This window comes from Ambystoma mexicanum, chromosome 12, assembly GCF_040938575.1.
Source record: "Ambystoma mexicanum isolate Mex_15411 chromosome 12, UKY_AmexF1_1, whole genome shotgun sequence".
Lineage (NCBI taxonomy): Eukaryota > Metazoa > Chordata > Amphibia > Caudata > Ambystomatidae > Ambystoma > Ambystoma mexicanum.
The window spans coordinates 5,124,010-5,148,617 of record NC_090936.1 but is presented as its reverse complement, the minus strand read 5'-3'; the positions used below and the strand labels follow the sequence as shown (position 1 = coordinate 5,148,617).

At 46.4% G+C, this 24,608-nt stretch overlaps 1 protein-coding gene across 2 annotated transcripts in view; it reads right to left on the bottom strand.

Annotated features, from left to right (window-relative positions):
• The window catches only part of OPTN (optineurin), a 198,742-nt gene that overhangs the window by 105,987 nt on the left and 68,147 nt on the right, over window positions 1-24,608 (bottom strand). For both annotated transcript variants that reach the window (XM_069627795.1, XM_069627794.1), the window contains exon 5: window positions 6,678-6,742. In XM_069627795.1, coding sequence (XP_069483896.1) covers window positions 6,678-6,742 — 65 coding nt within the window. The remainder of the gene's footprint in view (window positions 1-6,677; window positions 6,743-24,608) is intronic.

The following is a 24,608-nucleotide window of genomic DNA, read 5'->3' as shown; positions in this document are numbered from 1 at the left end:
TCGTCCTTGAAGGGGCTTCTCTGTCGAGGTGAACTTGGCAATTCGGACCTGCATCAGGGCTCCACCGAGCAAACCAATGATCTAGTAGTTGCAGCAGCCGTCCTCTTCAGCTCGTCTTCGGTTCTTTCGTTCCAGTGGTCGACTCTGCCTTCTAAGCCAAGAATGGGAGAACAGTTTTCTCCCATTCATTCCAGCCTAGCTGCCACTCACCCAGCAAGGTGACGGTCCTTGTCAGACAGTCAGCCAATCAATCACGCCAGAGTACATTTGGTTCTCCTAGGACACCAAGCACAGGGAGTTTTGGGCACTTCCCTCACTTCTTGCCCACCCCAGACACCAGAGGCGGTCTTCAGTCCTGAAGCCCACCAAAGGCGATGAAACAAAGGGACCAAACCTGGTTTGGCACGCAGAGACAAACTCTAGAAGGAACTTTCCAAATAGAAATGGCGAAAAAAGAAGATTGGGACCTGTTTAAACAAAGGGGGCTTAGGTGCCATCTTGAAAAACATGGCTCCTGTGATTTTTAGCTACCGGTGTTCGCGGTCGGGAAAAATCATGGTAGTTCGTTGTAAAACCACTGCTACTAGCCATTTCGAGTGGAAAGGGTAGCATTTGACTGCTACATGAGTTTCTAGACACAGGAGATACTAGGTAACCCCTCCAGCACTCTATAGGAAGATAGTGTGTGCTGGGTCTAGGAATTTAAAAAGACTAGTAAAGTCAATTTAACTTTACATTCTCTGGGAAACAGTAGTCTATCCCAGAGAAGGTGTTTAAACCATGGGACAGCTTAAAAGGCTTCCCTGTGTCACTGCATTGAGGGTGCTGTGCAACACACATGAAAAGATGATGCCTATGGAGTTGTCTAAAACACCATAATCAAAGAACACAAGAGTAAAACACACATCAAAATACATGAGAGAGAGTGGGGAAAAAAGACTCGTAAAAAAAATCAAGTCCTCAAAATCCAGCAAAGTTGCTAGGGGTCTCTAAGGTGAAGGGAATTAGCACATTTATGAGAATTCTCCCCAACAAGGCCTACACACAACCTTCTCTGCCCATCATCTCTCCTAATATGGTGAATACTCATAAGGTAACCCTAATTATGGCTACGCCATTACCTCAGATCAATACCATAATACCTACCAAGTTCCTACCTGCTCTCAAGCCTCATACGACCACACCTAACCAAGGAACCTTATCGAGCAGCCACTGCCCTATTGCACCGCTACAATGGATCCAGCTATATGCCACCAGGCCCACCCCTTACCAACCATGTCCGGTAAACCTTAGAAGCTCCAGATTAGGGACCCGTCTAAAGAAAAGCCGGCTGCTGCCTGCTTCCCGTAGAACACACCCAAGTACAAAGAATATTTCCAATAATGCCGGAAAGGGACAGTCTTGACCATCTCAAAGACTGTAGCAACCTGTCTTCCCCTGCGAATAACCGTCTACTCGCAGACACAGCCATCACAGAGGCGCCACCAATTAAAGGAGCCCTCATGAACGTTAGATCACTTCAAGCACGCGTGCTAGACAACGCTGACCTCATCGTGGCCAACTTAGACTTCCTAGCAATCACGGAAACTTGGTTTCACTCGGCTGCAGGGCCCATATTATCTCTAGCCATACCCAAAAATTACACGATCCTCTGAGCAGACAGAGAAGAGACCAGAGGGGATGGAGTAGCTTTCATTACCAAAAAACAATTAGGCCTCAGAGAACGTACTACTCAGCAGTTCCCCTCAAGTGAACTTCTCTCTGTCAAATTACCTTTATCAGCCGCTCGAACCATAATGATACACCTCTTGTGTAGACCGCCAGGCTCAATATCGTCATTTGAGGAACACCTTACTCTACTCCTTACTTGTAATACTAAACCTGTCTCCCAAATTATGTTGTTGGGAGACCTAAACTTAGGCCTCGATGACACCAAAAAGAGGAAAGTTAGAGAATCGGAAATCTAACCTCTGCTCTTCCTGTTTGTTTTCTGGACCTGGCCCTAGTTGTCATCTGTGCCCGAATACGGTTTATTCTGTCTGGTGCGCATTATAAATGACTCAAAATCAAATCAAACCAACGACGACAACGCAACAGCTCAAGCTAATACTATCACGGAGCTAGGTTTCACTCACCGCGTCACCAACCCGATGTATAGCAAAGGGAGAACCTTGAACTGGCTAGCCGACTTAAATTGCAACAATTAAGATTCGCTCCAATACACCTTGCACCTGGTCTTACCACCACATTAACTCTTACTATCCAGGATAGCCGGTGCCCAAACTAAAGCCCTACACAAGCACCACCAGCACTTAGCAGAAATAATCACAACATCACAGTTGAGAAATTACTTCCCCTACTTCAGTCTATCGCTAACCAATCTAAGGTCACAAATATGGACCCGTCTTCTATAGTGGAGTTGTATAATCACACCTTACTTCATGCCCTAGACAAAGTTGGACCTTTAAAAATGCGTAAAGCCAAGCCACTAACAAGTGGTTCACTTCAGACTTGAAATCCCTACGCAGCACCAGAAGAATCTCAAAAGCAAACTGGAAAAAATACCCCACAGATCTGAACAAGGAAAAGTTCTTAACTGTCTCTAACAACTACAAAGCAGCCATCCTACAAACTAAAAGTGACACCTATAATGACAGAATCACAAAAGCTAATTCTGGATCCAAAGAGTTATTCACTATCCTTAGAGAATTAGAATCACCATCACAGCCGACAGAATCTTGCACTAAAGACGCAATCTGGTGTGCAAATATACAAAAAGCCTCTCCTACAAACTAAAATAGAATAAAAAAAAGCTTAGCTTGGCACCCGGCACAAAATTCGCCGACCCACCCACCAAACATTGCTGTCCATTTGAGTTTGCTTCGTCACTATAAGGGAAGGAGAAAGTATCATAACTAGCCTTAAACCATCCAGATGTCAAGGGGACATCTGCCCCGCGACAGTCATCAAAGAAGGTTTGAAGGAGCTTGCAGCATTTATCACCTCACTAATGAATGTCTCCTTTGAAACGTGTATGGTACTGTCAGGATGGTCAGTTATGTCCTCTTCTTCCACTGAGGACTCTGTCTCTCCCATCTCCCCTTCCTCCTCACCTCTGCTTTTCCACCGGAGAGCCGGCTTCTATATATAGGTAAAAACGGTTCTGGTAGATAAAAGGAAAAGTCTTTGCCACGGTTCTCTGAAGTAGTTCTCAGTAGAAAGAGTTACGTCTGGTCACAAGCTGACTAGGCCTGCAAGTTGCCAAAGTTTCACGAACTTTCGCAGTGAGAGGTAAGTTCTCTCGGTTGGGTTTTCACAGAAACTTATATTGAAGAAAAAGATGCAGCTGAAGACTTCTGTTCCTGGCAGTTCCTGCAGATCTCACTTTTCTTGAGCTCAGTCATGGGGACAAGAGGGAGGACGTCGGGGGACTCCTACACTGCACGGGAACTGGTCACAAAGCTGGCAAATTGGCAAATCTTTGAATCCTGGTTGCTGTTCTTCAAGCACACAAGCTGGTGTCCTTCCCCTTGGTTAATCCTAACCATCCTTGAGAATGGTATCCTGGTGGCTTACAAGTTGATTGGTCCCACCAACTCAAAGGAAGAAGTCGTCCTTGATGGGGCTTCTCTGTCGAGGAAAGCTTGGCGATTCGGACCTGCAGCAGGGCTCCAACGGTCCAGTAGTTGCAGCAGCCATCCTCTTCCAGCTCGTCTTCGGTTCTTTCGTTGCAGTGGTCGACTCTGCCTTTCAGTCCAAGAGACTCTCCTTTTAAACAGTTTTCTCCCATTCATTCTAGCCTAGCTGCCACTCAACCAGCAGGGTAGCTGTGCTTGCCGGATAGTCAGCCAGCCAATCACGCCAGAGTGCATTTGGGTCTCCTAGGAAACTAAGCACAGGGAGTTTCGGGCACCTCCCTCACTTCCTGCCCACCCCAGACACTCGGGCTCCAGAGGTGGTCTTCAGCCCTGAAGACCGCCAAAAGCATAGAAACAAACGGACCAAACCTAGTTTGGCGTGCAGAGACAAACTGTAGAAAACCTTTCCAAAATTAAATGGCGAAAAAAGAAAACCGGGACCTGTTTAAACAAAAGGGGCTCAGGATCCATCTTGAAAAACATGGCTCCCGCGATTTTTAGCTACCAGTGTTCGCGGTCGGGACAAATCATGGTAGTTAGTTGTAAAACCACTGCCACCAGCCATTTCGATAGGAAAGGGTAGCATTTGACTGCTACATGAGTTTCTAGACATAAGGAATTTAAAAAATACTAGTAAAGTCAATTTAACTTTACATTCTCTGGGAAACAGTAGTTCATCCCAGAGAAGGTATTTAAACCTTGGGACAGCCAAAAAGGCTTCCCTGTGTCACTGCACTGAGGGTGCTGTGCAACACACATGAAAAGGTGATGCCTATGGAGTTGTCTAAAACTCCATAATCAAAGAACACAAGAGTAAAACACACATCAAAGTACTTGAGAGAGTGGGGGGGGGGAAAGGCTCACAGTCGCACCAGGTAAAACAAAAATCAAGTCCTCAAAATCCAGTAAAGTTGCTGGGGGTCTCTAAGGTGAAAGGAATTAGCACATTTAGGAGAATTCTCCCTAACAGGCAAAGAGTGAAGAAGCCAGGCTGACAATCACCGAAGGAGGTACAAACCGCTCAGCCCCGTGACATGATCCCCGAGACAGAAAGGTAACAGGGAGACCAGGATACCCGGGTGGGAAACCGGAAATAATACGAAGTAACTCGCCCCAGTAATAGTCAAGTGTTGTAGAAAAGTGATCATCATACTCGTCCCACAAAGGACCAAGTGAGAAGAGTAATAAGCATTATTGGAACCCCCGTACCTGTCCCAGTGATCATCATACTCGTCCCACAAAGGGCCAGGTGAGAAGAGTAATAAGCATTATTGGAACCCCTGTACCTGTCCCAGTAAGAACCAGATGGTGGAAAAGAGTGACAAGCAGCATCGGAACATTCATACTTGTCCCAGTAAAAGAGCAAATCTTATAAATACTTAAGAAAAGTAAGAGCAATAATTGGGACAGTTCTGTGTAACCTAAATAAGGAAAGAGTTGGACATTGAATAAAGATAAAGACTTAAAAGTATCTGATAAGAGAAGAAGCAAATTACCCAGAGAAAGAAGCAAGATACAAAGAAACATAATTACAGGCGAGAAAGAGGGGAAATACAAATAAACAGAATTACAAGAGAGAAAGTGAAGAGCGCCTTATCTGAACTATACGACTTGATCAAAAGTAATTACAAGGAACTACATATGAATATTTCACTAAAGTGAACTTGCTGAGAAACTAGCCCACATGAGTCGGTATCAGCTAATATTATCCCCATATATATGGTCACCGTAAATAATATCGCAGGGAAAAAAAATGGTGATATTATTTGGGTGACCATATATATGGGGACAGGGGCAAAAAAAATGTTTTTTTTAAAAAATTACAAAAAATAATTTGGGGGTTGCGGGGGTGTCCCCCGCATGTTCCATGCAATAATGTTGCCACAAAAAACAGCAATTTTTCGGTGATATTTTTGTATGGCGAGATTTTTGTGGCGACATTATTACATTGAACCCAGGAGTCATTCTCCTGTGCCTTAGTTGGGTCTTTGTAGTGGCAGGGACAGGTTGGATTAGTTTGGACGGAGGGCGGATCTTCCTTTTGGACTCACTGACGACTGACGTGCACCCTAGTTAGTTTTGTTAGGTAGGGTAAAATAGTTTAGGGAAAGTTAGGAGTTATCACCTTTTCTTTTAATAAAGAAACCTTATAAATGGAAGGTCAGCGTCCAGGGATGTCATTTCACCAAAATGCCTGGGGTAGTGGAAGTGACACCACATGACCCTTGACCTCTGATGACATCACAGGAAGTGGTGTCATTTGACTCCACCCCAAAGTGACATCACAGGAAGTGATGGAATACAACCGTTTAATCCTTTACAAAACAGGAAGTGGCATCAAATAGCATTGTTTCTAAGTACACTATGAAAAATATGGTTACAATATCACTGTATTTCATAGAAGAATGGTTCACCATGTGTATCGGCAGAAAACAACATGCTATAACTGCAACTTGCGAAAAGCAAAATACACATAGTCCAAAATGGATGCTTATTCTACTCTAAATGCTTTTTTGGAGGATTTTGTCTGCAATGTGAATTTGAGGTGTTTAAGAACAGAATACATCAGTGACTCACCCCCTGAAGTTTGCCTGAAATAAACCTTTAATGAGTCCAGCACTTATTGTTTAGAATTCCACAAAGAAAAATTGTTTGTTATTCCTATTGTTTCTTTTTTAGGGTCACGGCTCAGTGTTCCATTTTTTTTTAAAGAAGCCTGAACAAGAAAGCCAGCCGCTCCAGAAACAAAGAGCACGTGGCGTTGGCCACAGCCCAGGAACTTCAATTTGTGAAAAATAATTATATATATATATATATATATTTTTTTTTTATTTTTTTTTTTGAGGTAGCAAGGGCGACCCCCCCAAATGACGTCCCTGTCAGCGTCCTTGTCCTTCTTCTGATCTGCCATGCTACACACATGACTAGAATACACTGCATGATTTGGTCATTCAGAAATAAGAAAACAGTGTTCTATAGCCCTGAAAGTCAGACTGCCTTTGAACATTGGTGCGCAATTTCATCCGAATACGAACTTACATGGACGTTGCCACATCGTTTGATAAAATATCTTCACTGGTATTTAATTCTGCACTCTCCTCTGCCTGTGAAAAACAATAACAGTAAATGATTCCATGTGGGTAGCAGTGAACATTATGTAACTTAATTCATGCAATGTTTGACTTTATGTTATTACGTTGGACACTGTTGGTCTAAACCAGGGGTCTACAACCTTCAGCTCGCCAGATGTTCGGACTACAATTCCCATGACCACTCATTAGTGAATAAGCCAGCTAGAGCTGATGGGAGTTTTAGTACAAATAACTGCAGAGCCAAAGGTTGCAAACTCCTCACCTACACTAAACTTTATAGCTACTGCAATGAAACGGTCTACTAATTGTCAACTCGCTACAACCATCCAGCCCAACCTACCTCATGGTGCGACTGCCATTGAATTCGCTAAAATGAAAAAAAGGAGCAGAAAAATGCTGACCGCCCTCCCTCGCCCGTTACGAGATGTGGGGAAGAATATGTCTAATGGTACTGAAGGAGCGGCGGGGGGCAGGCCCATGTACTGATTAGCAAAATTCACCAATTCCTTGGCAGCATGCACATCCCAGTAAGCTTGGACCCCTGGGGCGGAAAGAAAATCCCCGAGCATCCTACTATGGGGAAGATTGTTAAGCGAGATGGGAGTCCCCAGCAAGCAATAGGGTCATAGGCTCCCCAGGCGAGCTAATTGACTGGCACAATCCGGTTCCTGAGGTTGCCGAGGTCCATGAGCAGGGTACGGCCAAACCACTAGTGCTTGGAGACAAGGGTGTCCATATGCCCCAGGTCCCGGAGAGATGCCCCTCATTAGCAGCCATATTCCTCCCGAATGACACTCCATCCCTTGCCACGGTTAGCCTGCTCACTACAGTCCACTCAGCTGACATCATTGGGCCCACTGGACTGACCCTCAATCAGCCTTCATTCACCAAACCTGATACAACTGCCATTGCTGAGGGCACGGGGACCATTGAAAATGGCAGGGCTGGGGAAGCAGTCCCACCGCCTGCAGGTAGCAGGATGAAAACCAGGCAGAATGCCAATCAACTGAGCATGCTTGAGGGAAAGGTGGGCCAGGAGGAGGGTTTTTTAATGCGATCCAAGGAAACCCCTGGGTATGCGCCCTTACAAGCTGAGCAGACAGGAGTTGATGGTGGCATCAACCTTGATATGGACCACCCTCCTCGATTATATTACCTGCCCAGTCTCCCCTCACCCCCCACGCCTGGGCCAGTACCTTTGATGAACCCGGAACGAGATGGCACTAATGACACTGGGGCCCACATATGTAAATGTCATCTCGTTTCGCTTGAATTGGCCACTATTAAAGGAATTCTCCAATTATTGTTGGAAGAGAGTGGAAGATGCCCACCTCGATGAAGGACATAAAGGGGGACGTGAAGCGACTGGAGACTACATCACTTGCCCATCACATTACCTCCCACAAGGACACAATCCCCAGTCCTGTTAGCATGCGCCCCGTTAGAGAATGTAGTGAAACCTAAAGGTGAAAAGTGCTCTGCCTGACAACGTGTGCCTGCCTCTGAAGATCCATAGAGAGTTAGATTCTCCATCAAGCACCCAGAAGGCCAGGTCACCCCAACTTACATTGAGCATCAATGGGAGAGGAAATGATGGCCGCAGACCAAGTTCCACCATCGGCAAGTCTACTAGTAGAACGCCATCAATGCACTGCCACGCATGGTACAGGACCAGTGCCTGGCAGGGGAAAGGCAGTATACTTACACAGAGTGCCTAAACTACCCTGCTACTCCAACAAATCCAGGGAGGCCCTTGTGAATAAGTGCACGCGTTGGTTTCGGGCAGCGCAGGGCTGCTTGCTTGTGATGCGGGAAAAGATTTTGAGGTGTACTAGGTTGCCCCAACAGGGGGAAAGCGCCTGCCATTGTGTCCAAATTGACTTCCGAGACCAAGTCTGGGAAATAGCATATTGGATTTCGATAGGAGATGCCAGAATGCGGCCAAGACTGAGATAGAAGAGCAAGTTACTTTCTTACCTGGTAACGTTCTTTCGATTGGATGTTCCTCCGATGTATTCCACATCTATGACAGGTAATCACCACAGGTGTGCTGCTTCGGAAAAAGAATTCGGCGTCGGGGTTCTACGTCCATGAAGTCTATACGCTTTCCCTCGAGGGCCTCCGTCGAGCCGATGTCACCGGATGTTATAAGTAGGACGCACAACGCCCGTAGCCTCAGTTGTAGTTTTTTCCCAGAACGTGTGGCACCAATCTTCTGCCAGTATGACTACAGAAAGCCTTGCAGAAACGTAAGTTGCAATCGCATAAGAAATTCTGCAGAGGGGCAGGCTGGGAGGGTGAGATGTGGAATACTTCGGAGGAACATCCCATCGAAAGAACGTTACCAGGTAAGAAAGTAACTTGTTCTTCGAAGGGATTGTGTCCTCTGACGTATTCCACATCTATGACAGACTCCCAAAGCAGTACCAATGTATGAAGATGGGAAAAGAATTTAGAATTTTAGAATGCCCAATTAAATTGCGGAATAGAGGACCACCTTGCCAAAGGTCAAATCTTGCCCATGGAAAGAATCCAGGGAGTAGTGTTTTACAAACGTATGGCAGAGGCTCATGTGGCTGCTTTACAAATGTTACGAATGGGAACACCCCGCTGTAGAGCAGTAGAGGCAGCCACACCCCTAGTAGAATGGACCCGTAAGCCCACCGGAGGGTCCTTACCCGCCAAACGGTAACATTCAGAGATTGTCAAGATAATCCATCTGGACAAGGTCTGGTTAGTAACAGCTTGACACAAACGCCTTCCAGCGTATCCTACAAAGAGCTGATCGTCAACTCTGACCCCGGGACATGCTTGAGATGTAGAAACTTAAAGCTCTCCTAGGATCCAACCTATGGAGCCTCTCCTCTTCCATAGCAGTATGCGGAGGAGGATAGAATGTCGGAAGAATGACCTTCTGGCTGAAATGAAATTCCGACACAACCTTCGGAAGAAAAGAAAGATGGACCTTAAGGACAACCCTGTCCTTATGGAACACTGTGAAGAGTGGCTGGGCGGATAGTGCCTGCAACTCACTCACTCTGCGAGCGGAAGTAACCGCAACCAAAAATACAGTTTTAAAGGTCAACAGTCTCAAAGGACAGGTATGTAAAGGCTCAAACGGAGCTCCCATTAGGAATTTCAGAACTAAATTCAAATCCCAACCGGGCACCTGGAAAGGGGACGGTGAGAACACATTAGTTAGCCCTTTCAGAAACTGAGAAATCAAAGGAATCTTAAAATAAGAACACTCCTCAGACGAGCGCTTAAATATGGACAGCGCCGCCAGGTAACCCTTAATGGTACCCACTTGCAGGACCTTGTGGGCTAAGGAAAGCAAAAAAGACAGAACCACAGGAATGGCACACGAAAAAGGATCCACATTCTTTACCCTGCACCAGTTGCAGAACTTTCTCCAACGGCAACGGTACGGGGACTTTGTTGCAGGCCTTCTGGCCGAAAGCAACACCTCCATCAAGTCTTCAGGGAGGTCCCAATCCTTATACCTCAACCTTTCAGAAACCAAGCATGAAGGTTGAGAGTCTTGACCTCTGGATGAGAACCCGGCCCCCCTCCCGTGAGAACAGATCGTCTCGGTAGAGAAGACGGCGTGGAGGGCAGATGGACATGTCGAGAAGGTCCGGGTACCACGCTCTCCTGGCCCATGCCGGAGCAAAGAGGATCATTCGGGAACTGAACCTCCATAAACTCCGCAGCACTTGCGGAATGACAGGGACTGGAGGAAACGCGTACAGCAGTGGGAAGGACCACTTCACTACGAACGCATCCCCTAAGGCTCCTCTTGGAGGAAATTCCCGCAAGCAGAACCTTTTGCACTTCCGGTTGACACTGGTGGCGAAGAGATCCACTTGTGGGGTCCCCCAAAGGGCAAAGATCTCCAAGAGAACCTCCTGAGCCAGCTCCCACTCGTGAGAGACCGTGCTCTGCCTGCTCAGAGCGTCCGCCGCCTCGTTTTCGTCTCCGGCCAGATGAACTGCCGAGATCAAAATTTCCTGCTGGATGGCCCAGAACCAGAGCTGCATCGCCTCTCTGCACAGAGGAAGTGACCCTGCCCCCCCTTTTTGTTGAGTTAGTGCATGGCCACTGTGTTGTCTGTCAGAATCAGGACATTCTTCCCCCGCACAGACGGCAGAAAAGCCTTCAGAGCAAGCCTGACGGCCCTCAGCTCCAACAGATTGATATGGAGACTGGACTCCGACGGAGACCAACGACCGCTGACTGTCAACTCGTTGGCATGAGCTCCCCATCCTGTGAGGCATGCGTCCATCACGATCGTTACCTCTGGCCAGGGTAGCCAAAATAGAGCCCCCTTCATCAGATTGCCTTCGACGGCCCACCACAGAAGATCCTGGGCGACCGAGGGCGGCACCTGAACGGGATCCGACATCCTGCCGGAAGACTGCGACCACTGCATCTTGAGAGCCCATTGCAGAGATCTCATCCGCAACCTGGCCTCTGGCACCAGTAGAATGCAGGATGCCATGAGGCCGAGCAACCTCAAGAACTCGAACGCCGGGAGACTCTGGGCACGTTGAAACTTGTCCACCATCTGCAGAATGTGATGAGCCCTCACCTGCGTAGGCGAACACTTCCCCAGGGATGTGTCAAGCACTGCTCCGATGTACTGGAGCTGCTGGGTAGGTGTCAAGTGGGACTTCTTTAAGGTGAGGGAGAAGCCCAGCCTGTGAAGGGAGTGGAAGGGACGGACAGATGATCCAGGACTTGCTCGGGAGAGCGTGCCCTGATCAACCAATGGTCCAGGTAGGGGTAGACGTGAATCCCCCCTTTCCTGAGATGCGCTGCCACCACCACCATGAGCTTGGTGAAGACCCTCGGGCGGAGGTCAATCCGAACGGCAGGACCCGAAACTGAAAATGCAAGTCGCCAACCGCGAACCTCTGGTACTTCCTGTGCTTGGGATGAATCGGCACATGAAAGTAAGCATCCTTGAGGTCGAGAGATAACAACCAGTCCTGAAGTTGAAGGGCCTGGAGGACTTGAGAGAGAGTAACCATCTTGAACTTGTCCTTCCTGAGGAGCTTGTTCAAACCACGCAAGTCCATGATGGGTCTCAATCCCCCGTCTTTTTTCGGGATCAAAAAATATGAGGAATACCATCGCTTGTTCCTCTCTGCTACAGGCACCAGTTCTATGGCGCCTTTCTCCAGCAGGGATTTGATTTCCTGCGCAAGGAGCGGGTCCAGAATCTTCAAAGAGAGCTTCCCTGGTGGATTGTCGTGAGGCCTCTGCCGGAAAGGAAGACAGTAGCCGTGAGCTATGATCTCCAGAATCCACACATCTGAAGTAATGGCTGCGCCAGTGCATGAGGGCAAAGAGGCAACTGCCCGAGCGGCTTTGGCACCTCAAGTACCTTGTTTTCCACCTCTGGTACTCCTACGTTGGCCCCTTTGACTGGCAGGTCCCCTCGATCTACCAAAGGGCTAGTAGCATCGAAAGGAACCTCCCCTCCATTGCTGTCCCCTAGGACGAAAAGGCGGAGGTTGACGAACTGCAGCGCTCAATTACTTAGCTGCAGCTTTGGAGGTCTGCAACCTCTCCAGGCTCTCGTCAGCCGTGCTGCCAAAAAGATGGTCACTATCAAAGGATGTTGAGAAGCCGGGACTGTACATCAGGAGCAAACCCCGACTTCCGCAACCACGCAAACCTGCGCATCACGGTGCTCGCCGCCATGGACCAGCTGACACAGTCTGCCACGTCCAGACCCGACTGAACGGATTCACACATGGCATGCTTGCCATCCTGAACGAAGGCAAGAAAACCATCCCGTTCCTCCCCTTCAGGAATATGTTCAGCTGCCAAAGATGCACAATTCCACAACGTGTGAGTGAATCTTGCCAAGGCACAAACAGAGTTGGCTGCCTTTAAAGCCATACACACAGATGAAAATACTTTCTTCGCCCAACCGTCGAAGCGCTTGTCGTCCCCATCAGGAGGGATGGTAGGGTACGCTGCCTGCTTCGCTGGGGCCGTAGCCGCCTGCACCACCAAACTCTTCGGAGTGGGGTGCAAAGACAAGTAGCTGGGGTCGCCACTGGCTGGACTGTATTTTTTCGGCAATTACTTATTCACTGCCGGGAGACTCTCCGGAGCAGTCCAAGCCGCCGCCGCCATCCTTCCCTGTAAGGCCATATGAAATGACAGCAACAGGTCAGTGGGTGGACCATGGTCCAAAATATCCGTCAGGTCATCTTGCAGAAAATGCACAGGTGGAGCAGACCACCCCAAGTACTCCGTCACCCTCGACATGAGACGCCTGTACGAAGACTAGGCGTGTGTACCAGGCTCAGGCCTGCCAAATTCAACCTCTGTGGAGGTGTCCAGACCACTGGCGTCATGCAAGGATTGACGCAGGTCTTCCATCTGGCTATGACCAGACACCAGTTCGCCAGGAACCTCCGGAGGGACAAACCCTTCCACATCTGACCCTTCATCCACCTCTGAGATATAATCCAAAGGCTGGAATATATCCCTGGATGAGGGCACAGAAAAAGGTTCAAACACAGGCCTCACCGATTTACTCAGGGCCTTCCTCGGAGCTTCCACCGTCCTCCGGGGTACCTCCGGTAAAGCCTCCACAAAAGGCGTCGATGGAATCGGTGTCGAGCGAGGCGCCGACGTCTTCGACAACGGCTTCGAGGCCGGAGCCCCGAGCGTGTCCTTCGACGGCCTCCGCGCCAATGGCGTCGATTACTTCCTCTGAGCCGGAGCCTCGAGAGAGTCCCTTGACAGACATGGCGCCAATGGCGTAGATGTCTTCTTAGAAGACCTCACAGGCTCCAATGGTCTCAAGGGCGTCGAGGACCGGGACCTGGAGCGGGCATGGCTAGAGCGATCCACCTTGTCCGATCGGGACCTCGACAGCTCCAGATGATCGCGCCGACCGCCCGAGCCTGAAGGCGTGCGAGCGGTGGCCCTAGCGCGTTCTTTGCCGGCTCCTCTCGAAAGCGCGGACGGAACAGAGCCCTGCGATTCAAAAATCGCCATCATCTTCTTGCGAAATGCGTCCCATTCCGCCAGAGATGAATGCTTGTTGGGACAAGCTACCTGCCGTCTGGCGGAGTCCTCGGACGAGGACGGGGAAGGCGACCGGTGACGAGTGCCTAGAAGAGGCAGAGGAATGGCGGCAACCACTCTGGGACCGAGACCCCCTGGATTTACGCCAACGCAGAGAGTCGCCCCTCGAATCGTCGGTCGAAAGCCTAGCGGATTTCGACTTTCGGGGTTTGAAAACCCTACCTACAGTCAGCTTCTTCTTACGCTCCCGCAAGGCCTTCGAAGTCAAAGACTGGCATTCGTCGCAGTCATCGGTGGCGTGGTCCTCGCCGAGGCACCAGAGGCAGACTTTGTGCGGGTCTGTAAGCGACATCTTGGAACCGCAGTCCCGGTAAATTCACCTTGAATCTATTTTATGTACTTGCGCTATCATTGTTCCGACCTTCGCATCCAATAAGTCCCGCAAATTAGCTTTTTTCATATTACCAAACACTGGGTATCCTAGGTATCTTATCGCCATAATTGTAGGCAGTTTCTCATTATTTAAGAACCAGGAAAAACATTTTTGTTTTTTCTTATAAGATAAACATACTATGACAGTTTTAGTGTAGTTTATTTTTAAGGCATTTGCGTCAATGTATTCTTTAAAGGCCGTTAAGAGACGCTGGAGACCTATTGGAGTGTGATCATACAGGGTCATGTCATCTGCATACGCAGTCCACAATACCTTAGTACTCTCGACTTTCGGGGAGTTAACTACAAGATTTTTTAGACTCGAAATACAGATTGAATATTGTCGGTGCGTATAAACAGCCTTGTTGCAGACCATTTTTGACCCTGATTTCTTGAGATAGGGTCCCCTCCACACTAAGTCGCACTTTGAGTCTGGAATCCTCGTGCATATTGTGTAGAATCGACAACAGGGATGATGGCATTCCTAAATTGACTAACTTGGTCCACAAAATTGATCTATCCACTAGATCAAAAGCAGACGTTCGGTAAATCGACGCAACGTAAATAGGGGGATTTCCTAAAGTCCATACTGATTTTTGCATGATATTGAGTAAAAGACCGCCTGCGTCTGTGCCTACATTTTTCCTAAACCCAAATTGATTTGGTGACAGGATGTTGAATTTGTCCATCCAGCTCCGAATGTGCTCTAGAACAAGGCTTGTGAAAATTTTGGAATCAACGTCCAAAAGGGCGATCGATCTACAACTAGTCGGTGCCGCCCTGTCCCCTTTTTTATAAATTGGTACTATGTACGACATTCTCCAACTCATAGGAATTATTTTCGTGTGGAGAATGTATTTAAATAGGAGGAATAACATGTTGGGCCATAAGTTTACATTACCCTTCATAACGCTGTCGCAGAGCAGAATTGGCATTGGGTCCCTTAAAGAGGAGCTTTTGACAAGGATTCCTTCAACATCCTTTACCCCGAAAGAAATGTTCCATGCTGAGTTTACAATGTGTGGCGGGGGACTCCAAGCCACAATAGAGGGGCTGTAAAGTCTACTAAAGTGTCCGTCCCATTTCTCTGAATTTATTCACACCATTTGAGCTTTGATCTGCTCTAACCCTCCCTCGTTTACCAGTGCCCAGAGGCTTCGTGTATTTACATCACGTAATGATACAAACATGTCCTCTGGATCTCCCTGATAGAGTTTAGCACGTAGACACCTTGCTTTCCTCTTCCATTTATTTTTTTATCAGGGTGATTTCACTCGGATCCACCTTTTTATTTGAGTGTTTATGGCGATTTTGAAACCCTCGTATTTCACGATTTCTCTCCTTCTTGAGGGTTTTCATTTCGTCTGGGAAAGCATGCTTGTGTGGCTCTTTCCTTTTGATATTTTTCTTTATTCCCGCTTTATCTGCGACTATTATGGGCGTACAACATTTTTGTTTTGGTATACACACTGTTGTTAAAATCTGCCTGAAAGAGCATATTGACTTTCATGATGTTCGTTTTATGCCACACGATTCTATTCTGTTGGGCGTAGTCTAATACGGACAAATGATAGTTTTGTTCCTCAACCCTATCCATATCTATCGATATTATCATTTTTAACATTCTGTGATCGCTCTCTTGCGCGTCAATCAATTTGAACTCCTTATGAGGTAAAAGGTCTTAGTGCACAGAAAGATATAGTCGATGGTGGAGCACCATTTTCCATTCGACCATGTGTATTTATCCATTGTATCCTCCATCAAATTATTTACACATTGCATCACCCAACCTCCAATGAATTGTGCCCATTGCGCCCCCTGAAGATATTTCCGCGGGTCCCCCCTTTCATTCGTTACCCAGCCAGCCTTGCCTACGCACCCATCCTCTTCCACACACATTTCTGAATTAAAGTCCCCACACATAACGATATACAAATCATTATTCGTATCCTGGCATTCCTGACTCATTAAGTCGATTGACTCAATGTTAGTCTTTAGATCACAATCCAGTTGCCAGTATATGTTTATAATTAACAGGTGAACCAAAGCATGCTTCCAACCCACTTTTGAGGACAGCTATACATCCTTTATTTATACGGAGGTTCTTTATGGTTTTGAAGTTAATGTTATTCTTGATTGCAATAAGCAGGCCTCCCGCTGATCTCCCCTGGGGTTTTTTGTGGCGGGTTCCTGAAAAACCATAAAACCATCATGATATTGCAGTCACGGCCCACGTTTCTTGAATACACAAAAATGAATATCCTAAAAGCACTGAACACGTATTATGAGAGTACAATAAAGCACATGACCCCCTAGAGTTCCATGATAAAAAAGTTATGCTTAGCAGTGCTCTTGGTAGACTCTTTCAGACCTTGAGTCTTGGATACTGATTCTCTCAGGGATTGTGCCAGCAGTCTGAGCTCGGCCACCTCATTTGCTTGTTTCTCAGTATTTATGTATTGTTACTCCTTTGTAGCTCACTAGGATACCCTGCCCGCTCCCCTCCCAGTTGTTTTCCCACACCCTGACTGAAGTTTACGATATCATAACCAAATCTTTCCAGTGCCACTCCTTCGGTTAGTGCAAGTTCGTATGTTGCTCTTGAGTAAAACACTATCTTTACGCAGTCGTATCTTGTTGGGTGTATGTAGTCAATGAGCTTAATATCATCCAATGAAATTAATGAGAGACGAGGAATCTCGTTAAACAGGGAGAGAATCCACCCTCGCTTTAATGACGGGGGCCTCCTATTGTTAGCACAAAATTCAGTATGACACTAGGGTCATCCACAAATTTCGGTTCCCTCCATTCTCTCCTATCTTCCGGCCAGGCATTTTGGAACATTGAATCTTGCCCCTCCATCTTAAGTTGCCTACCAGATTTCCACTCCCTACCATCACCTCCCCTGGTCTCAAACTTCACATCCTGCGCTCGATTGTACTCTCTTTCTTGTTCGTGTACCTTCTCTAAGTTCCACAATTCAAATTTCTCTCTTATCGGCTCTTCAAATTCCTTAGCTGCATGTTGTATTTGGTTTATCGAAGATCCACCAGCATTACCTTCCTCTCTCATGTCCGTAATGTTAACCTGGGCATTTGTATATGTGCCCCCATGTTTTAAGGTGGTCACCCGGGTGTTAGGCCCGTCTTCATACGATTGATCCTTTAGTCCCTGCTGACTCTCCTCTTTATTAGCTTCTACTACCACATTTGGGGGGTCCCTCCTCTGTTCTACCTCAACAGATTGAAGGATTTTGAATAATGCTTCTTGAACCAGTTTTTTTATATCCTCACTGGGAATCACAGGCGGCTCACTGTTATTACATCCCATTGTACCATTCCCTCCCACTATTTCCACCCCCTCTTGCTGAATGGAACTAATGGAGCCAATAGGGGTGTCTATCCCCTTTGGAGGAACCTCATTTTCTTCTTTTTCCTTTCCTATTTCGGGCTCTTTCTGTTGTTATGTTTTCCTTGGCTTTAGTGCTAAAGAACTGTTGAATACTCTGCACCTCTTGCTTCCTTCTAATTTACTATAATTCTGCTTTTTTAAGTCTTCTTTTTCTTTCTATTGGTTACAATGTTTTTGTTTTTTTGTTTAACTGTGGCAGCTTTCCCCTTGTGGTTCATAGCATCAGATAGAGTGTTCTGGGCTTCCCCATATTCACTCCCATGTACCGTCAATGCATTGTCTGTATGGATAATGTCTCCCTCCCTCCCCTGATCCCGTCTGCCTGACACTTTCTTTACCTCCAGAGCTAGCTTACTTTCTTCATTTAGTTGAGTGAAGTCTAATGGGCCCCCCTCTCGTGATAAACTGCAGATATATTTAATGTTTGTGTTTGTATTTTTTATTTTAGGGGAGGGTTGATTTTTCAATTCTTTTATTGGCATTATGTTTCCCCCCCTCTCGCTCTTTGCTCTTCTTTTAATAGCCCTTGCTCTCGTTTTCTTTTCTCTACATGAGATAACATACACAAAGGGTGCCTCTTCTTCCTGATTTGAGTCTACACCCTGTGTCAACTTCTGTGCCTGCTTCTGAATAGCCTCCTCCTCGATCACCCTCAGTAAAGCTGATGGACTGTCCAATTTACTCTCTGTACTTTGTTCTAGAGTGTTTGTTACTATGTTGCCTCTAGTTTCATCCTCCCTTACTCTTTGGTTTTCCACAGTTTTAATCTTCTCCGAGTTGATTAATATCAATCTCTTTAATTCCTTCACCTCTTCACAATTTGTCTCTTGCTTACTTTTGGTCTCACGAGGTACGGTGACCCCATGAGACTGTTCTCTTGAAGCCCAAAAGTTTCTGCTTTTATCCATTTCCATATTCTTGTACTCTCTATCTTCATCCAATGTTTGGGAGCCTTTATTGTACCTTGACTTAGTTTCCTTTGGTGGTTGTGTCGAGGTATCTTTTTTGTAAATATTTAGAGCATGTACAAACTCTTCCAACCTACTTAGTTTTTCTGAACACTCTACCATCATGTGTCTCAATTCCTGTATCTCCCCGGTGGTCCTTTCATGCCCCTTATCCAGGAGATTAAGAATCCTGGTTAGGACCGGAAAAGACTCAAACGTGGGTGCAGTCTCTTCAGCGTTAAATTCCTCACTAGGGTGATTAAAAATAGGTTCCTCATGCTCATAGCTCTGGGAAGGCACAGGAGTGGTTGGACTTGAACATTTATGTGGACCTGACTTTGTGTCACCCGGATCCCCGCTCCCAAACATGCCCCTCACTTTCCCCATACTATTTTCATAGGGTCGAGATATTAGAGATGACACGTGCGCCTACATTCTTCCAATGATGGCTTTGTGGAGGTGTACGTTTTCAAGGCCTCCACCCCTAGCCCTTACCGGGGTTGAGGGGCCTGTGGAGAGCCTAACCCTGCATACACTACAGGGGCCAGTAGGGACATGTCCAGTTGGGGTGCAGGGGGCAAAGTATTGTCCTTATTCAGGGTTGAAGACCTTATTGGTATTTCTTGCATACTTAAGAAACATTTTTGCGTGGGTTCTTCGGGAAGATCTAACTTCTTAAAATGTTCGATTTGGTCCTTTATTCGTTCTCCCGAAATGTTAGGAAGAGGAGGGAATTCATTTCCACTCAATTCCCATTTGTCTGTTCCCCCCTCCCCCAGCTGGTCCTTAGTATCTTCTACATTCATTTTCGGGGAGTACTGATTTGCCACTTGGGGGATATTTGTATGTGAGAACACAAAGGTCCCACTTGCAATTACTGTGTTTCTCTTCTCGATTTTTTTTTTGTATGACCCACACAACGTTGGTAACTTGCCACTTCTTAGGGTTCCCACCATACTCTAAGTTTAGAGACTCATTCACCCTTATATACAATTTTCTTTACACCACTTTTCTTTTGGTTTCCTTTATTTTCTCAAAAGCTATTTGCACCTTTTTGTGTACTACAGCTTATTCCCCATACACCTTTCTCCCTTTCTTTAGTTTAATACAAATATTCCCTTGTATGCACAGGGTAGGGTGTGTTAGGTCCCGCCAATGCAGCGCAGTCCACAGCACACTCAATACCCCTGGCCAAACTGCAGGATGTGAGAAACTATGTTCCCTACTGATATTACGCCTGTAGCCGCAAAACCATTGGGACTCTGCGCAGCCACCAGAAGCACACAACGTTCATCACATACAAAACATTTCAGAGCAAAATCTATTGCTTGAATTTACAAATTTCACTCTGCACACAAATAATGTAACGCAGTGTTCTTCAAAGGGAGACACTTTTCAAAACAAAATCTATCGCTGCAATGTTTGAATTTCCCTCTGCTCGCACATAAGGTAAGGCGGCGTTCTTCAAAGGCAAACACTTTCAAGGCAAAACTATCAGTTCAGTGGTTACATTTCCCTCCCCGCACAATGTACACCCTAGATCACAGAACTACAGAGTACTGATCATTATTCCCGTGCAAAGATTTGCAGAGTTCCAAGCTAAGTATTACAGGGGCCCTCGATCATGCATAAAAGATGAATGATGTCTCATGCAAGTACCTCATTTACGAGGGCACTACAGTAGGCGTGTTATTTCGTTTCCCCAAGGGTACTCCTGTCATCCGAAGGAGAAAAAAACAAAATACAAATGTCACCGCCCGCGCCCCCTGCTCCCGGCTAACAGGCACTTCCGGGCACTTCTCGGTGCGCGCGGCCGTGCCTATTTGAAGAGTTTTCCAGGTAGGTGAGCGGGGCTCGTTTCTATGAATGAGAAAGTGAGGATTTAAGTATTTAAATAGACTTGGTGAATGTTTCAAAGGTGGTAGTTTTTAGCACAATATATGCTCACCCTGAGCAACAAGAAGAAAGTCCACAGTAGTCCAAAATAATCCACGGGGTGCAGGCGTTCACAGATTTCAACAGAATACTCCCCAGACGAAAAGGCACTTCCAGGCACTTCTCGGTGCGTACGGCCATGCCTATTTGAAGAGTTTTCCGGGTAGGTGGGCGGGGCTTGCGTCCTGAGCAACAAGAAAGAAAGTCCACAGTAGTCCAAAATAATCCACGGGGTGCAGGCGTTCACAGACTTCAACAGAATACTCCCCAGGCGAAAAGGCACTTCCGGGCATTGTGTTATGTTGTACTTTGATGGCCTTACATCCGAATAAAGTTATTGATGATGGTATTTCAATATTTAACGTTTGCTGCTTTCTGCATGGGAGTACGGACCTCGACGAGGGATCAGGTTCTTCCAATACCACGCAAACTCTTGCGTCTGATGAGACAGAGACCCTGACACCCTCCAACCCATATGAATATCAATAGGAGGTGCTACAGAATAGAGAGGATGGACAGGGTAAAGGCTCCCTACTTACAGACTAAAAGGTGCCCGATCATGGTGACCAAGGCTTGGCATTCCTGTCTCAGGAATCCATGGTTGCTGTAAGGAAATCATGGTGGCCACAGTAAAGACAGACACGTGATCACAGTTCAATGATGCTTGGTAAACTCTATCAATGGGTGAGAAAAACACCTAATCTAAACCTAAAGCTATGGGAGCAAGCTACGACCATCAAATAATAAGGCAGTCCCAGTGGCGTGTTAAGGGCCTATACTAAATAAATCTATTGTCAATCCTTACTACTAAGTTACAAAAAGAGTGTGCGATAATGTTTACCAGAAAAGAAAGAAGTGTTCACAAAAATGATAAGTCAGGATGGTTTGGCTGGGTCTTCCTTCCCCACGTTTTTTACGCACGGCACAAGGCAGGACTTCTGAGACCAGCACACTCCTGGGGCTCATTAGCACGAGGTTCACAGTTTCAGTTCGACAATATCCAAAACCATACAAACAGAAGTTCCTTCAGTAGTTCAGCATCTGGGCGATTGCTTTTCGCCCATAGGATCTCCCTCTATCGGGCTCGGATATTTCATTGTAACTTGGGCCTCCCTCCGTCGGGTTCACTCTGGCCTTCTTTAACACAGTTTATGTACCTTTTCAACACAGTTCATGACTTGCTTACTTTCATAAGAAAGTGGGATTCCCTTCCCCCAACATTCTCTCTGCCATGGGTCAGAGACTTTCAATTGTACAAAGGGTTCGATGGGACCTTTGTAGGACCTGTCTGACATCTCACGTCACCCTTTCCTAGGGCCTTTCGGTACTTGTATTTTTCAACACAAAATGGGCCAGCGCGAGTCCTTCGACTGAGCACTCCTACGGTGCCTAACCACTCTGCAGCTGGCCCTTCTCTGGGCTATCACAAAGTGCAAATACACACAGGTTCTTTGTTTCAGGTTCCAGCGTTCATCTAATATTGCCACTTACAATCTTGGGCTCAACACAGTTCGGTTTGCTATCAGCTCCCTTCGACTCACTGGCCGTGTTGAACTGTATGGCTGGTCTTGCCTCTGGAGTCAAGGATGGTACCACGGTAGCCAGCACGCCTCCCCGCCTGTGCTATCAATGCAGGAGGCCCCCGTGCACCGTTGACATCTGTTCCTCCACATGCCAGCTCTAATTCCTGGTCTTATGATTTCCCTCTCAGAGGCTTTGCGGGTCTGATTTGAAGAGGGCAAGGGCAGTTCCACTTTCGTTGTCCTTCCCGGTCTCGCCGCCATTCTCATTTGGATTCGAGTAAGGGCGATTCTTTGGGTGGAAAGGAGGTTGAGTTGGAACAGCCTATAAAGGCCTCAAGGACTTCCTCTTCTCTGTTCTCTTCCCTGATAGAATACCGTGTCTCACCTGAGATTTTCCCCCCAAGCACAGCACTGTGTTCCCCTACCAAGGTGATCTTCCCTCGCTCATCCTCCCCAAGGGTTGGGATCTGAGAGCACCAGCCCTTCCCTAGCCACCTGAATAAGGGATTCTCGAGGTATACTTGGGAGAATATCCTCCTGTTTCTCAGTGCAAGAGAGGGAGTAAACGGAAAGGTGTGTCACGCAGGGAGTGGGTTGGTTGCTACCTAAAAACTTATTGGAGAAGTTATCGACCAGATTCAAATCCAAGAACCTCATGAAAACTCACAACCTTGGGGTACGGTGCCTGCAGTGGCATGCGGTGGGCACTTTCCTAATCCTGAAGCTGCCCTGTGAAATATATCAGGATTTAAGTCTACAGTGGGAAGCAGGCCCTGAACCTCCCTAGCTGTGTGTCGATTGAAGCCCTATGGTTTGAGCCCTATGATTTGAGTTAGGCCTAACATCATTGGGTTTGTATTTAGATTTGAGGATCCTGATGCTGTACTGGAAGCTGTTGGTACTGCAAGGGGAGTCTTTATACTCTGATCTTCATGAGATCATGAAATAACCACTATTTGGGCTGTTGGTGAACTTTGGGAAACAAGCTGATCAGGTTCTGGGTACTTGTGATCTAATGGTGGACGATCTCATTTCCAATCCAATGTCTGTTAAAAAACGATTATTTGATCGTGATTCGATGCTCCCAATATCGAAAATGAGATCCTCTAAATGATACAGGTGTCTGTCCTCCCACCCCCCCCACCCCCCATGATAAGCCTTTCGGGGAAATCCTGAAGTGCCCTAATGTTTACTGGCGCCAACAACTCTCGAGATACAGATTAAACCTGCTCCTTATGGGTGAAATTTGCTGCATTATATAGGAGGCTGCCATTTATGTAACTACAACGAGGTTGTGCATGCTAGGAAACATATTTGTGTTATTTGTTCACTGTTGCAGTCTCATAGAACGCTGTGTCTAGGCCCAGCTCGTACATAATCCAGACTATTTGATGATAGGAGACCTTCCAGTGGTGAGGAAACTGAATCTCAGTGCTTAAGCTTTCGCATCATGCAGGTTTGTTTTGAATTAAGTGGTGAACAGGGAGTAACCTCTATTGTCACAGAAGATTTATGAAATAATGTAGAATGAATACTGCTGCCTTTTTAATGTGTTTTTTGCTCTATTCTGACCTTATTTCCTTTTTCTTTATTCTTGTTTTTTTCTTTTTCATGGATTCTTAATTTGTTTTATGTAATGGAAGATTATGTTTTTTAAAAAAAATATTTATAATTTGTTACAAACTTTTTATCATCTTCTTTCATACATTGCGCATCAAATATATCTCTGTGTATATAATTTCTTCTATTGGTCATGTCTAATAGTTCATTCACTTGTATGTTTTAAAAACGTCTTTCAGAAATGTCATTCCCGCTAGGATCAATGAAAAATATTCCCGTGTCAAGAATAAAGCCCACCATTCATTCACAGACAAAGATTCCAAGTCTCTGCAATAACTTGGTAGAAATTGAGTTCTTAATAGGGTTAGGGCTTTGCATTCCACAAGTAGAAGTTTTGAGGATTCGATAATGCTCGTCGTTTGACAGAATCTGCAGTAGCCCTCAGATTTGGAAAGTTGGACTCGCTGGCTTAGCACTTCTCTTGTAGGTAGTACATTCAAGCGCAGACACATGAAAAGTTCTTGGCTCTGGACAAGGAAATTTAGATAAATAGAGCAGAAGTTGGCCAGCGGAGCTTCGTTCTTGCTCCATTATCACTGTTAATTTAAAAGTGTGTCATTTATCTTAGGAGTTAATCCAATCATCTCTCTTGATGGCGGATTTGACCTTCTCTGGGTTGGTTATTAGAAGTTCTTCTGTCAAGTCTAAGGAATAGAGCCAGTTTCGGCATGTGTCTTTCCATTTGGGGAGGGACCACTCGCTTCTTGCCTGTTAGTTAGCGTGCAGGATTGCAAACGGAGGGAGATTGTCCTGCATAATACATTTATGATATAGAGCAAGGGTCTTCCATAGCACAATTGATTGAAGAGATTGGAGACCCCATTCATATCTCAGTAGGGTTATTGGAAGACTTTTTGGAAGTTCTAAAATTCTTTCCCAAAAGGCACCTTCTAAAAGATTCCACGATTGCCTCGCTAAGTTTAGTACCGTTTCTGCATCGCAAGTTAGAATTGCGAT